The sequence below is a fragment of the Manis javanica genome, chromosome 2 (assembly GCF_040802235.1).
Source record: "Manis javanica isolate MJ-LG chromosome 2, MJ_LKY, whole genome shotgun sequence".
NCBI classification, from domain to species: Eukaryota; Metazoa; Chordata; class Mammalia; order Pholidota; family Manidae; genus Manis; species Manis javanica.
Window position 1 is genome coordinate 99013102 of NC_133157.1, and position 14117 is coordinate 99027218.

The 14117-nt window shown below is 39.2% G+C and overlaps 1 protein-coding gene across 23 annotated transcripts in view; it reads left to right on the forward strand.

The window, feature by feature from the left end:
• PARD3 (par-3 family cell polarity regulator) overlaps positions 1-14117 on the forward strand; it is an 804135-nt gene that overhangs the window by 365256 nt on the left and 424762 nt on the right. The window contains exon 1 of one of the 23 annotated variants that reach the window (XM_073228944.1): positions 5841-6125. The exons of the other annotated variants lie outside the window; for them this stretch is intronic. Within the exon in view, the coding sequence (XP_073085045.1) occupies positions 5856-6125 (270 nt within the window). The 5' untranslated portion in view covers positions 5841-5855. Of the gene's footprint in view, positions 1-5840; positions 6126-14117 lie in introns of those variants that run through there. 23 annotated transcript variants of the gene reach the window in all.

Here is a 14117-nt window from a genome sequence, read left to right on the forward strand (position 1 = left end):
GTTTCTGGACTGAGCTCTCACCTTGGCTGCTTTTCTGTCAGCAGGTAGGTCAGGATTGTGGGGAAGCTAGGACAGTAACATAGACTCGGGAGAGAAGGTGGCAACTCGTGTCTTTGTGGGACTCAGATGGGACAGATCGCTTCACTCATCCTTGCTCACTAAAGCTCAGGTGAAATTATTGGAGCTGTGGGTTTGGTAGTAGATTTTAAGCACAGTTTCGAGGAAGGCATTAGGACTGTGTGTGTGTGTGGGGGGGGATGCTTTGCTTGTCTCATGGCCTGTGATGATGATGTTGAACTTCTGATGCATAAAACTTTCTTTTAGGCATAGATTCTCCAATTCCCAGACTATGACATTTGTAAAAGTTATTACTGAGGGAGCCTGTCATTCACCATTCATTAATGCAGCTATTCCTGAACCGATAGGTGAAACATATTGCTGGCTAAGAAAAATTGTGTACAGATGAAAACACTTTGTTGTTGAATCCTATTTACACATCTTTTTTTGTGTGTGTGTGTTAAACATTCATTCATTCATTCATTCATTCATTCATTCATTTATCATTATTCTACAATTCATGAAGAACATTATGTTTACTATGCTAGCCCCTTCACCAAGTCCCCCCCACATACCCGATTACAGTCACTGTCCATCAGCGTAGTAAGATGCTGTAGAATCACTACCTGTCTTCTCTGTGTTGCACAGCCCTCCCCTTGCCTCTCTCCACATTATACATGCTAATCGTAATGACCCCGTTCTTTTTCCCCGCCCTTATCCCTCCTTTCCCACCCATCCTCCCCAGTCGCTTTCCCTTTGGTAACTGTTAGTGCATTCTTGGGTTCTGTGATTCTGCTGCTGCTTTGTTCCTTCAATTTTTCTTTGTTGTTATACTCCACATATGAGTGAAATCATTTGGTACTTGTCTTTCTCTGCCTGGCTTATTTCACTGAGCATAATACCCTCTAGCTCCATCCATTTTGCTGCAAATGGTAGGATTTGTTTTCTTCTTATGGCTGAATAGTATTCCATTGTGTATATGTACCACATCTTCTTTATCCATTCATCTACTGATGGACACTTAGTTTGCTTCCATTTCTTGGCTATTGTAAATAGTGCTGCAATAAACATAGAGGTGAATTTTTCTTTTTCAAACTGGGCTGTTGCATTCTTAGGGTAAATTCCTAGAAGTGGAATTCCTGAGACAAATGGTATGTCTATTTTGAGCTTTTTGAGGAACCACCATACTGCTACCCACAGTGGTTGAACTAATTTACATTCCCACCAGCAGTGTAGGAGGGTTCCCCTTTCTCCACAACCTCGCCAACATTTGTTTTTGTTTGTCTTTTGGATGGTGGCGATCCTTACTGGTGTGAGGTGATATCCCGTTATGGTTTTAATTTGCATTTCTCTGATGATTAGCGATGTGGAGGATCTTTTCATGTGTTTGTTGGCCATCTGAATTTCTTCTTTGGAGAACTGTCTGTTCAGCTCCTCTGCCCATATTTTAATTGGATTATTTGCTTTTTGTTTGTTGAGGTGCGTGAGCTCTTTATATATTTTGGATGTCAACCCTTTATCGGATCTGTTATTTATGAATATATTCTCCCATACCGTAGGATACCTTTTTGTTCTATTGATGGTGTCCTTTGCTATACAGAAGCTTTACAGGTTGATATAGTCCCACTTGTTCATTTTTGCTTTTGTTTCCCTTGCCGGGGGTGATATGTTCATGAAGAAGTCACTCATGATTATGTCCAAGAGATTTTTGCCTGTGTTTTTTCTAAGAGTTTTATGGTTTCATGACTTACATCCGGTCTTTGATCCATTTTGAATTTACTTTTTTGTATGGGGTTAGACAGTGATCCAGTTTCATTCTCTTACATGTAGCTGTCCAGTTTTGCCCCACCATCTGTTGAAGAGACTGTCATTTCCCCATTGTATGTCCATGGTTCCTTTATCGTATATTAATTGACCATATATGTTTGGGTTAATGTCTGGACTCTCTATTCTGTTCCACTGGTCTGTGGCTCTGTTCTTGTGCCAGTAACAAATTTGTCTTGATTACTGTGGCTTTTTAGTAGAGCTTGAAATTGGGGAGAGAGATCCCCCCCACTTTATTCTTCCTTTTCAGGATAGCTTTGGCTATTCGGGGTCTTTGGTGGTTCTATCTGAATTTTAAAACTATTGGTTCCAGTTCACTGAAGAATACTGTTGGTATTTTGATAGACATTGCATTGAATCTGAAGATTGCTTTAGGCAGGATGGCCATTTTGACAATATTAATTCTTCCTAGCCAAGAGCATGGCATGAGTTTCCATTTGTTAGTGTCCTCTTTAATTCCCTTAAGAGTGTCTTGTAGTTTTCAGGGTATAGGTCTTTCACTTCCTTGGTTAGGTTTATTCCTAGGTGTTTTATTCTTTCTGATGCAATTGTGAATGCAATTGTTTTCCTGATCTCTCTTTCTGTTAATTCATCATTAGTGTATAGGAAAGCAACAGATTTCTGTGTATTAATTTTGTATCCTGCAACTTTGCTGAATTCAGACATTAGTTCTAGTAGTTTTGGAGTGGAGTCCTTAAGGTTTTTATGTACAATATCATGTCATCTGCAAATAGTGACAATTTGACTTCTTCTTTACCAATCTGGATGCCTTGTATTTCTTTCTTTTATCTGATTGCCATGGCTAGGACTTCCTGTACTATGTCGAATAACAGTGGGGGGAGTTGGCATCACTGTCTTGTTCCCGATCTCAGAGGAAATTCTTTCAGCTACTCGCTGTTCAGTATGATGTTGGCTGTGGGTTTGTCATATATGGCCTTTATCATGTTGAGTTACTTGCTCTGTATACCCATTTTGCCGAGAGTTTTTATCATGAATGGATGTTGAATTTTGTTGAATGCTTTTTCAGCATCTATGGAGATGATCATTTGGTTTTTGTCCTTCTTTTTGTTTATGTGGTGTATGATGTCGATGGATTTTCGAATGTTGTACCATCCTTGCATCCCTGGGATAAATCCCACTTGCTCATGGTGTATGATCCTTTTGATGTATTTTTGAATTAGGTTTGCTAATATTTTGTTGAGTATTTTTGCATCTACGTTCATCAGGGATATTGGTCTGTAATTTTCTTTTTTGGTGGGGTCTTTGCCTGGTTTTGGTATTAGGGTGATGTTGGCTTCATAGAATGAGTTTGGGAGTATTCCCTCCTCTTCTATTTTTTAGAAAACTTTAAGGAGAATGGGTATTATATCTTCTCTGTATGTCTGATAAAATTCTGAGGTAAATCCATCTTTCCCAGGGGTTTTGTTCTTGGGTAGTTTTTTGATTTCTGCTTCAATTTCTTTGCTTGTAATTTGTTTGTTTAGATTTTCTGTTTCTTCCATGGTCAGTCTTGGAAGGTTGTATTTTTCTAGGAAGTTGTCCATTTCTCCTTGGTTTTCCAACTTGTTAGCATATAGGTTTTCATAGTATTCTCTAATAATTCTTTGTATTTCTGTGGGTTCCGTCATGATTTTTCCTTTTTCGTTTCTGATTCTGTTGATGTGTGTTGATTCTCTTTTTCTCTTAATAAGTTTTGCTAGAGGCTTATCTACTTTGTTTATTTTCTCAAAGAACCAGCTCTTGGTTTCATTGATTTTTTTTCTATTGTTTTATTCTTCTCAATTTTGTTTATTTCTTCTCTGATCTTTATTATGTCCCTCCTTCTGCTGACTTTAGGCCTCATTTGTTCTTCTTTTACCAATTTTGATAATTGTGACATTAGACTATTCATTTGGGATTGTTCTTCCTTCTTTAAATATGCCTGGATTGCTATATACTTCCTCTTATGACTGCTTTTGCTGCAACCCACAGAAGTTGGGGCTTTGTGTTGTTGTTGTCATTTGTTTCCATGTATTGCTGGATCTCCATTTTAATTTGGTCATTGATCCATTGATTATTTAGGAGCATGTTGTTAAGCCTCCATGTGTTTGTGGGCCTTTTTGCTTTCTTTGTACAATTTATTTCTAGTTTTATACCTTTGTGGTCTGGAAAGTTGGTTGGTAGAATTTCAATTTTTTTGAATTTACCTAGGCTCTTTTTGTGGGCTAGTATGTGGTCTATTCTGGAGAATGTTCCATGTGCATTTGAGAAGAATGTATATCCTGTTGCTTTTGGATGTTGAGTTCTATAGATGTCTATTAGGTCCATCTGTTCTAGTGTGTTATTCAGTGCCTCTGTGTCCTTACTTAATTTCTGTCTGGTGGATCTATCGTTTGGAGGGAGTGGTGTGTTGATGTCTCCTAAATTGAATGCATTGCATTCTATTTCCTACTTTAATTCTGTTAGTATTTGTTTCACCTATGCTGGTGCTCCTGCGTTGGGTGCATATATATTTATAATGGTTATATCCTCTTGTTGGACTGCCCCCTTTATCATTATGTAATGTTCTTCTTTATCTCTTGTTACTGACTTTGTTTTGAAGTCTATTTTTTCTGATACTAGTATTCCAACACCTGCATTTTTCTCCGTGTTGTTTGCCTAAAATATGTTTTTCCATCCCTTGACTTTTAGTCTGTGCATGTCTTTGGGTTTGAGGTGAGTCTCTTGTAAGCAACATATAGATGGGCCTTGCTTTTTTTATCCATTCTATTACTCTTTGTCTTTTGATTGGTGCATTCAGTCCATTTACATTTAGAGTGATTATTGAAAAATATGTACTTATTGCCATTTCAGGCTTTAGATTCATGGTTATCAAAGTTCAATGTTAGCTTCTTTAGTATCTTACTGTCTAACTTAACTTGCTTATTGAGCTATTGTAAACACTGTGTGGTGATTATTCCTCTCCCTTCTTATTCCTCCTCCTCCTTTCTTTATATGTTGGGTGTTTTTTTCTGTTCTTTTGTGTTTTCCTTTGACTGCTTTCATGAGTAGTTGATTTTATTTTTTGACTTTAGTTTGTGTTTGGTTGGTCTACTTTCTTTACTGTGATTTTGTTTTCTCTGCTGACATCTATTTAGCCTTAGAAGTGCTCCCATCTAGAGCAGTCCCTCTAACATACCCTGTTGAGGTGGTTTGTGGGAGGCAAATTCCCTCAACGTTTGTTTGTCTGGGAATTGTTTAATCTCTTCTTTATATTTAAATGATAGTCTTTCTGTATACAGTATTCTTGGTTCAAGGCCCTTCTGTTTCATTGCATTGAATATATCATGCCATTCTCTTCTGGCCTGTATGGTTTCTGTTGAGAGGTCTGATGAGAGGTTTTCCTTTTTAGGTGACCTTTTTCCTCTCTCTAGCTGCCTTTAAAAGTCTGTGTTTGTCCTTGATCTTTGCCATTTCAATTATTATGTGTCTTGGTGTTGTCCTCCTTGTGTCCCTTCTTTTGGGACTTCTGTGTACTACTGTGGTCTTACCCATTATTTCCTCCCCCAGTTTGGGGAAGTTTTCAACAATCATTTCTTCAAATACACTTTCCATCTCCTTTTCTCTCTCTTCTTCTTCTGGTACCCCTGGAATGCAGATATTGTTCCATTTGGATTGGTCACACAGTTCTCTTAATATTGTTTCATTCCCGGAGATCCTTTTATCTCTCTCTGTGTCAGCTTCTATGTGTTCCTGTTTTCTGGTTTCTAATCCATCAGTGGCCTCTTGCATCTCATCCATTTTGCTTTTAAATCCTTTCAGAGATTGTTATATTTCTGTAATCTCCCTCTCTAGCTTGCTCATTAAGTATTGTATTTTTCACTGCTGCTCCATCAGAATGGTTATGACCTTTATTTTGAGTTCTTTTTCAGGAATATTGCTTAGGTTTATCTCTCCAAACTCCTTCTCAGAGGTTTCTCTGTGATTTTGGTCTGGATCAATTCTTCTGCCTTTTCATGGCAATAGAGGTAGTTGTGGTTAGCTGGCTCATCTGTTGGCTGGGAGAACATCCATTCTTGGTAGTTTGTGGCCTTCCTCTCCTGGGAGAACAGCGACCCCTAGTGGCTTTTCCTGGGCAGTTGCATGCAGACGGGTTCTCTGTTTCTTGCCCGGCCTCTGTGAAAGAAGCTCTTCCCTTCTGCTATGGGTGTTGCCAGCCTTGGGCTGCTGCTCTGCTGTGGCGGAGCCGTGCCAGAAGGGGAACGTGTGGGAAGCTGTTTATCGCCGTGAGTGTCCTTTGAGCTGTGTTTCTGCCCAGGGGGTTAGGGTGCCTGGAGTTCCCCAGGATTCCCAGTTGCTGGGTTAAGTGTGCCAGGGTGGTTCCATCCAGCTGTGGGGTCCCTGTCCCTTTAAGACTTTCAAAGGGCTCTTGCTTTTCTTTTGTCCCAGGGGTGCCAGCTGCAGGGACCTGCTCACAGGTTTTACTGTTCTGTTTCCCTAGTATCCAGCACACCACCCACTGTGTGTCTGTGTTCTCAGTGCGGGTGGCTGGGGCTGGGTGTTAAGCATTCCTGGGCTCCCTCTCCCTACTGGCTCCGACTCCTCTCCTCTTGCCAGGAGCTGGGGTGAGGGCGCATGGGTCCCGCTGGGCCGGGGCTTGTATCTTAACCCCTTCTTGAGGCACTGGGTTCTCATAGGTATAGATGTAGTCTGACTGTTCTCTCTCTTAGGTCTCTGTCTTCTGGTCTCTCTTTTAGGAATAGTTGTATTTGTTATATTTTCAACAATATATATGTTTTTGGGAGGAGATTTCTGCTGCTCTACTCATGCTGCCATCTTGCCTCCTCCTCCTATTTCCACATCTTTTAAAGTGATGCTGGACAGTTGGCTGAGCAGCAAGGTGGGGCGGGCCTTCCACAGCTGAGTGACAGCCACCTATAAAATCTGAAACTGTGCACCTGGAAGTTGAGGCACATTAGAGGTTGAGCCTCATTGTACAGTGCAGGTAATTGACTCCTAGTTCATCATTCTTAGGAAAAGAATGTAGCAATTCTTCGGAAGAAGAGGCAGGAAAAGTGGCTGTCAGCCTTTTGTGTGCTTATGGCTGTTTAGAGTTATATTGTAAGTTTTTGTTTTTGTTCTTGTTTTATCAGAAAAATAAACTTAATTCTTAGAATGCTGGTGAAGCACAGAATTAATCTTGCATATGTAACATTTAAAGTGTGTCAGTGACAAGCTTGAGATTATCCTCCTGTAGTGAGTGAGTTTTTATTATTATTAGTTGTATCATTACTATTGTACAGCATCATTGGCCCAAATATGTTCTTATACTGTTGTTTTGCTTACTCATCCAGTAAAACAGTAGCTTTGTTTAAATTAGTTTTTAACGAACCATATTAGCAAGTAAGGGTCAGAGAATGACTAGGGATTTAGTATTGTCTCTATGTCATTAAGATAAGTTCAGTCATCAGAAAGTAACAAATTGATTGAACAGTTTTTTCCCCCCCTTGTCTACACAAAAATTAGTTATTACATCATTACATTTGATTCAGAGGTTCCTATTGCTTCCTTTCCAATGGTTTCATTATCTCTTTGAGGGAAACTGCATGTGTTCATGATAAAATCTCAACAAATGCCACCTCCTCTATTTTGGAGTCAACCTGTCTGTGATTAGCCAATTTCAGAATGATTGTGCTCCATCTTACTGTGCAACCTTGTTTTCATTAATACTTAAACCATAATGCAGTTACAGTCATGGCTGGGGATAAATGGAACAATGGCACTTGGTGACAGGGTGGGAGGGAGAGGGGTTTGCAATATATCTGACAAGTGGATTGGCTAGCTTATGGCTATAGCATCATTTGCATATTTTCAGTGTGGTTTGTGGTTGACACACTCATGGCTGTTAGTCGAACATAACTTTTACATTGGGAATCTAATTAATCTGAAGGCTCTGTGGGTGATAGTGTGTCATCCTGGGGGCAGCAGAATTATATCCCAGTTCTGAAATGTAAGCTGGGGAGTGTCCTAGGTGACTATATTTCCTTATGATTTCCAGGTGATGCATAATATCTTTATAAGGCATTTGCAGCCAAGCAATGTTACCATGTTAAAGGATGCTGGTAGTTCTTGTGGGACAGGGGACCTTTGACCATCACCAGGTAGGAGTGTGTGATGGTGAGGCCTCCTTGGTTGTTCAGGCTGCAGTGGGCATGTCTGTCCCTTTCTTACTAGTTTTGTTATTTGAAATGGCACTCTAAAAGGTTATCTCATTTGGTTTCCTTTTTATGAGGAGGTAGCACCCTACACTAACCTTATAACCATGTGAGTGTCTGCTTTCTTTTTATATATGTGCTACCTCTTAGCAAGTGTGTTTTCCAGGAGACCACTATAAATGACACTCAAAAAAAAAAAAGAGATGGATAACTCGGGAATTCAAGAACCCAAATACTTGATCTACTTTGCCATGTTTTTAAGGGAACATCTCTGATGAAAGGACAAAAAAATAACAGGTATTGATATGTGTGATCCTAATCATAGAAGGTCACAGATTGACTTGTCGGAAAAAAAAGATTGTTTAAAATTGTATGTTATAGAATGGTCTCACTTCAGTTGTAAAGTACATGTGTCTCTACTCATTTGATTTTTATTGTTAATTTTCAGAAACTTACTGCACAGTGTTACGGCTCTCACAGTTGCTCTGCATTTTCTTTTCTTTGCATTTATTCTTTATAGGCAGATCTGCCCATGAATGCTCCCTGCCATTGCTCAGAAATGTTTGTTGCCTGATGCTACTATTGTGGGGCAGCATCATAGTGCTGTGTTAGGAAGAATATTGGAAAATGTGGCAGCCACAGAGAGTTCCCCAGCAGAAGCACAGTCTAACGTACTTTTCTCTTTTGCGTTTCTTGCTGATTTTGTTTTGCAAGACCATCTCTTTTGTGTTTCTTGCTGATTTTGTTTTGAATCATTTGCATAGACCAAATGATTCAGTGGAGCCTGGCTTTCTGTCTGTGGCCACTCATGTTCCATAGCTGAAGGGAGGGTCTTAAAGGCATCTTCAAGTTAATCGTGGCTTTCCGAATTTCTCTACATGCTGTGGACCTTCTCCTGGGCCAAAAATGTGATGCCTTTCTAAAGAATTATGAGTGTTTATTTCAAAATCAAACTGTTAGTGATGAATATGCACAGGATGTTCATGAGACCTGTAATAATCAGCTTCCTTTGGATATGTTCAGCCAGTACCTGAAGCAATCAACAGAGACAGAAAGAGACATGACTCAGAGGCTGTAGCTAACAGTAAAATTGCTTCTGAGGATGTATGGGGTGTGAGTCTTTGAGACCTCACTCAGACAACTACTAGATTTAAGTCACCTGACATTTTCCTAAATGAAGACAGAATCTGCAAGATCTTCTGATTGTTTTAAAAAGATCTTCTGATGAAGACTGAGGGATGATATCTATCACCAGCATGGAATTATTTGTAATTACTCTTCTTGGTCACTCTCAAGTATGTTTGGGACATTTTAGGTGGTGGTATCAAAATTATGTTAATTTGGTAAGGTGAATTACTAACTTTGGTTAAGAGTGATGGACAGTGACTTCAGTGGGGTATGGGGGGCACTTTATAATATGGGTGAATGTGGTAACCACAGTCTTTTTCATGTGAAACCTTCATAAGAGTGTATATCAGTGATACCTTAATAATAATTATAAAAAAGAATAAGCAGAATCCTATTCAAAGGCTTGTAGGCTGTCATAGTCTCTAACTTCACTGTGGGCTTGTTGTCTGTATGTTAGATGTTCTGGGGATAGGAGGATTGGGATAAAATAGGATCTTTGTAGTTGGATAGATTCAATTTCCAATCTCATATTCATTCTGTACTTATGTATAGTTACACTCTGGCCATATTAATCACTCTGAGTCTCAGTTTTCTTTTCTGTGAAATTAAATGTAAAAGGCTGACCCATGTTTATGTGAGGAGTTGAAAGGAGGCTATGGAGCACCTGCAGGAGAACCTCACTTTATGGTTATTGTGATGCTAAAATTTCCCTGCAAGGCTTCTCCTTTCCTTTCCCCTTCCTCTTATTGGTGTGTAGAAGAGCTTTGCCTTGTCTCCAGATACTCCTGAAACTGATCCTCAGATTTAAAAAGTATGTAGTTATGAACCACCACAATGTAACTTAGTAAGAGTTGATAGTAAATGTGTGCTTGTGTTCTGGAAGCTGATTTACCTTGTCTCCTTATTTTTCACACACCAGGAGGTTGGGCGTTGGCACTGTATTAGTTTCCTATTGATGCTGTAAAAAATGACCACAAACTGGTGACTTCAAGCACCACAGACTTATGAATGTGTAGTTCTATAGAAAAGAAGTCTGACAAAGGTCTCCTGGGCTTAAATCAAGTATGAGCAGAGCTGAGTTCCTTTCTGGAGGCTCTGGAGGAGAATCTGTTTCCTTCCCTTCTATACCCCTTCTTTCCCTCAAACACATGTGGATGCTCACACACACACACATGCACGCACACATGCACATGCATGCACGCACACATATGCACATGCACATTCACATACACACCTTTGCTCATGGCTCTCTTTTTTTCATCTTCAAAGCCAGAAATGTAGCACTTCTCTGACCATAACTGGGAATGATTCTCCACTTTTCCAGATTAATGCAATTAGATGGACCCACTAGATAATCCTACTTTAAGGTCCTTAATCTGAATTGCATCTTAAAGTCTCTTTTCCCCTGGAAGGTTAACATCCACAGGTTCTGGATATTTGACATGGTCAATAATGGGCAATATTAACCACCACCACCATACTCCTTTTGAAGATGAGGAAAGTAAGGGTCAGAGATGGTAGAGATGCCGTGGATTTACCAATACCCATCTCAGAAGTCAGATTAAAGCTGTTTTGAATGTAGGTAGGTTTGATTGTGAATTCTGTACATTTGGCCACTTTGCTGCACACAGTTCTGGGATTTCAGCTCATAATTTTACCCATTAAAGGGCCACCCTCTGTCCAAGTGGTTTATAAGTATTTGTGTGTGATGTTTATGCAAACAGGTTGGTGGAGGTGTTCTGCACAGTTAAAATGACCTGTCCTTACTTAGGTGGGAAATGAGTGACCAAGATTGGGATTTATTTTTATTTGGGTCATTGTGGACATCACCCCAGATCAAGCTGTTTTATCTCCTGGAGACTGGACAGATGAATGTGTTGGAAGAGAGATTAAGTAGTAACTACCAAAAGTAAAAAATGAACTTGCAGAAGTTATCTACTTTCATGAACATCAATAAAGATTCCATCTTTATTACTCTGTATTACTAAATACGGATTTAAGTCACATTTCACAAATTTAAAGGCAGACATTTCCTATATTGTGTGAAGGGCATGATAGAGATTTTAAACATGTTTTTGTGAAGGTCTCATTTTCTTTTGCTGTGTTACTATATGTATTCCTGTAGAGCAGTTTTTCGAAAATTATATGCCCTTCCCAATTTAACACAAAATTACTTCATATCTCCACCAGCACTTAAATTTTGGTTTAAAAGAAAGCTCTAGAAATTGCATGTTATCGGCATACTGCAAATCACCATGATTTCTGCCACTGACATTCAACCAGCATTTGTTCCTGACACATTCTGGATTTCATAATACTTGTGTTTTCTAAAGGTGCTGGTGATAATTACTGAAACTAATATACATGTGTGAGTTCTTCCATCATGTGTGGCATTTAAAGACATGTTCTGTGTAATTTTCCATCTCCCATTTGCAGTTTGAAGAAAGGACTTGATTCTTGAGAGAACACATCACTGTGAAAAGTTAATAACAAAACTTGAATTTAATTTGCCTGTAATTAGATGCTGAATCTTAGTATCTTCAAAATGCATATTAAGCCAAACCTTGTGAGAAGTCTGATGATATTAAAATCAAGGACAGAAATTCAAAATGCAAATAAAGAGCTTGAAATGGGTATTGTTAGCTTATCAGGGTTACCAGTGTACCTTGACTTTTAGTTTTGCTTCTCAGATAGAAAATTTTAAATTGGATGTTACTAGAGGCATGCTTAGTCTAGTGCAGGATCATTGAACTATGGCCTGTGGGCCAAATTCAGCCACCACCGGCTTTGCAAATAAAGTTTTATTTAAATAGAGTCATGCTCACTTATTGATCTATTGTCAATGGCTGTTTCATGCTACAATGACAGAGTACAGTAGTTGTGACAGACTGTGTGGATTCCACTGCTGAAAGAATATTCGCTCTCTGGCCCTTTTCAGAAAATGTTTATTGACCCATGACTAGTGGAAAGTCTATGTTACTAATATAGGGAGATGCTTGTCAGTCAATGTTAGATAAACAGGCTGATTTTATTACTGCATATGGAAACTTTAGTGTATACATACTAACACATTTCCATTTTTTTAACTGCCAAGCATGCCTTTCACACTTACATTGCTTATTATAATCTGGAGTGGCCTAACTATTCATCCTACTTTAATTTCTTCTTACCACTTAACCTCCTTTTGGATTGTTTAATCAGCTAATTATATATGATGCCACCAGGGTTCTGAGCTTCCTGTTTGTCTACATGTCTCTATGACCTTAAGATGATTTTCTTCTTTGTTTTAGGAATTGATTGATGATATGAAAATGTTCATAGAAAGAGCATTTGTTCAAAATGACAGAACTGCCTATGAATTAAGCATTGCTATTATGACTCTCTCATATTCTGCAACTTACCATACTGTTCTTCAACCAATAGGAGTACTGGCACTGAAAAAACATGAGTTAGAGTCAGAAGGTGGGCTTCTGTTTGGGTATGGTGTTGCAGCTTTCCTTGGAATGCTGAGCTTAGTGTGTGAGGCATGGGTTCACAGTGAGTGCTAAGGCAGTGGTGTTCCTTAGAAGTTGAGTACTGTTTCAGATTTTAAAGATGTGCTTGTTTAATTATAAGAAGAAGTAGACTGAATTAAAAAAAATTTTTTTTTCTTGGGGTGAAAGGGTTATATCCAACTTTATTTCCAGGTGGCAGGTCAGTCACTAAAATCCTGTTCACTCAGCGCGAGTCTGCATGCAGCAAGCCGGTCTCTGCCTCTGGGTCCCTCTGTCTGCACAGCCGTCCTCTGGGCCTCTCTGCACAGTCATCCTGCACAGCTGTCCTTTGGGCCTCTCTGTCCTTGGCACTGCCACCACTCCAGCCTCTGCTCTGCTGCAGCCTTGCAGCCCTGCCACTGTGTCATGCCCAGAGCACTGGGCAGAGCTCTTTTTAGAGTCAGCAGCCATGTATTGCCCACAGGTGTGCAGTGAGCTAGTCAACCAGGGCCAGGTGAGAATCCTGGCCACAGGAACTCTCATTTTATCCACACCTTACGATACACAGGACATAACATTTTCTTGTATTGAGGTGAGAAACAAGTTTTAAAATTATTAAATGAATTTTAAATTTCATGGCATTTTATAATGCTGAATTATGAAATTTAAACATTTTAATTTTGAAGTAGTTATAAAATTAATTATAAATTAAAATATAAATATAACATGAAGGAATAGTACAGTGTTTTCATATACCCTCCACCTGCCCCTAAGGGCAGCCATAATACAGTCATCAAAGGTGGGAAACTCATAACCCTGAGTCCATACCACTAACTCCCCTGTGGCCGCAGTTGAGTTCTGCCTCTGAGCGCTCCTGCTCTAGCCTAGTATGCGATCAGGGCCTCACACAGCACAGAGTTCTTTCTGCTTGGACTCCTCCAGTGTACACATTTCCTTAAGTCTTGCCTTTACTTCATGACCTTGATATTTGGAAAACATTGAGTTATTTTACAGAATGTCCCTCAATTTGGCCTGATGCTTCCTCATGATTAAAGTTACACATTTTTGACAGGAATGCTGTGGAAGTTGTTAAATCTTCTCTGCATTTTATCTGAGAGTACATGATGTTGATATGTCTTATTGCTGGTGATACTCACTTTGGTAAAGTAGTGTCTGTCCTTTCTCCTCTGCAAAGGTATAAATTTTCTCTTTTTAATGAAAAGTACCTTATGGAAAGGTGCTTTGAAACATGCACATATCCTGTTTCTCATAATTTTCTCAACCATTAAGTTTAGCATCCATTGGTATCTTGCCTACAACAATTATTAATGTGGAGGTTGCTCAGTGGTTATTTCTATTTCCCTCATATTCCTTCTGTTTCTTGTATTAATTGTAATGCCTAGTAAGAAATAGCTGTCTGTTCTCCATGATTTATTTATTTCTTCAATTATTTATATTTATC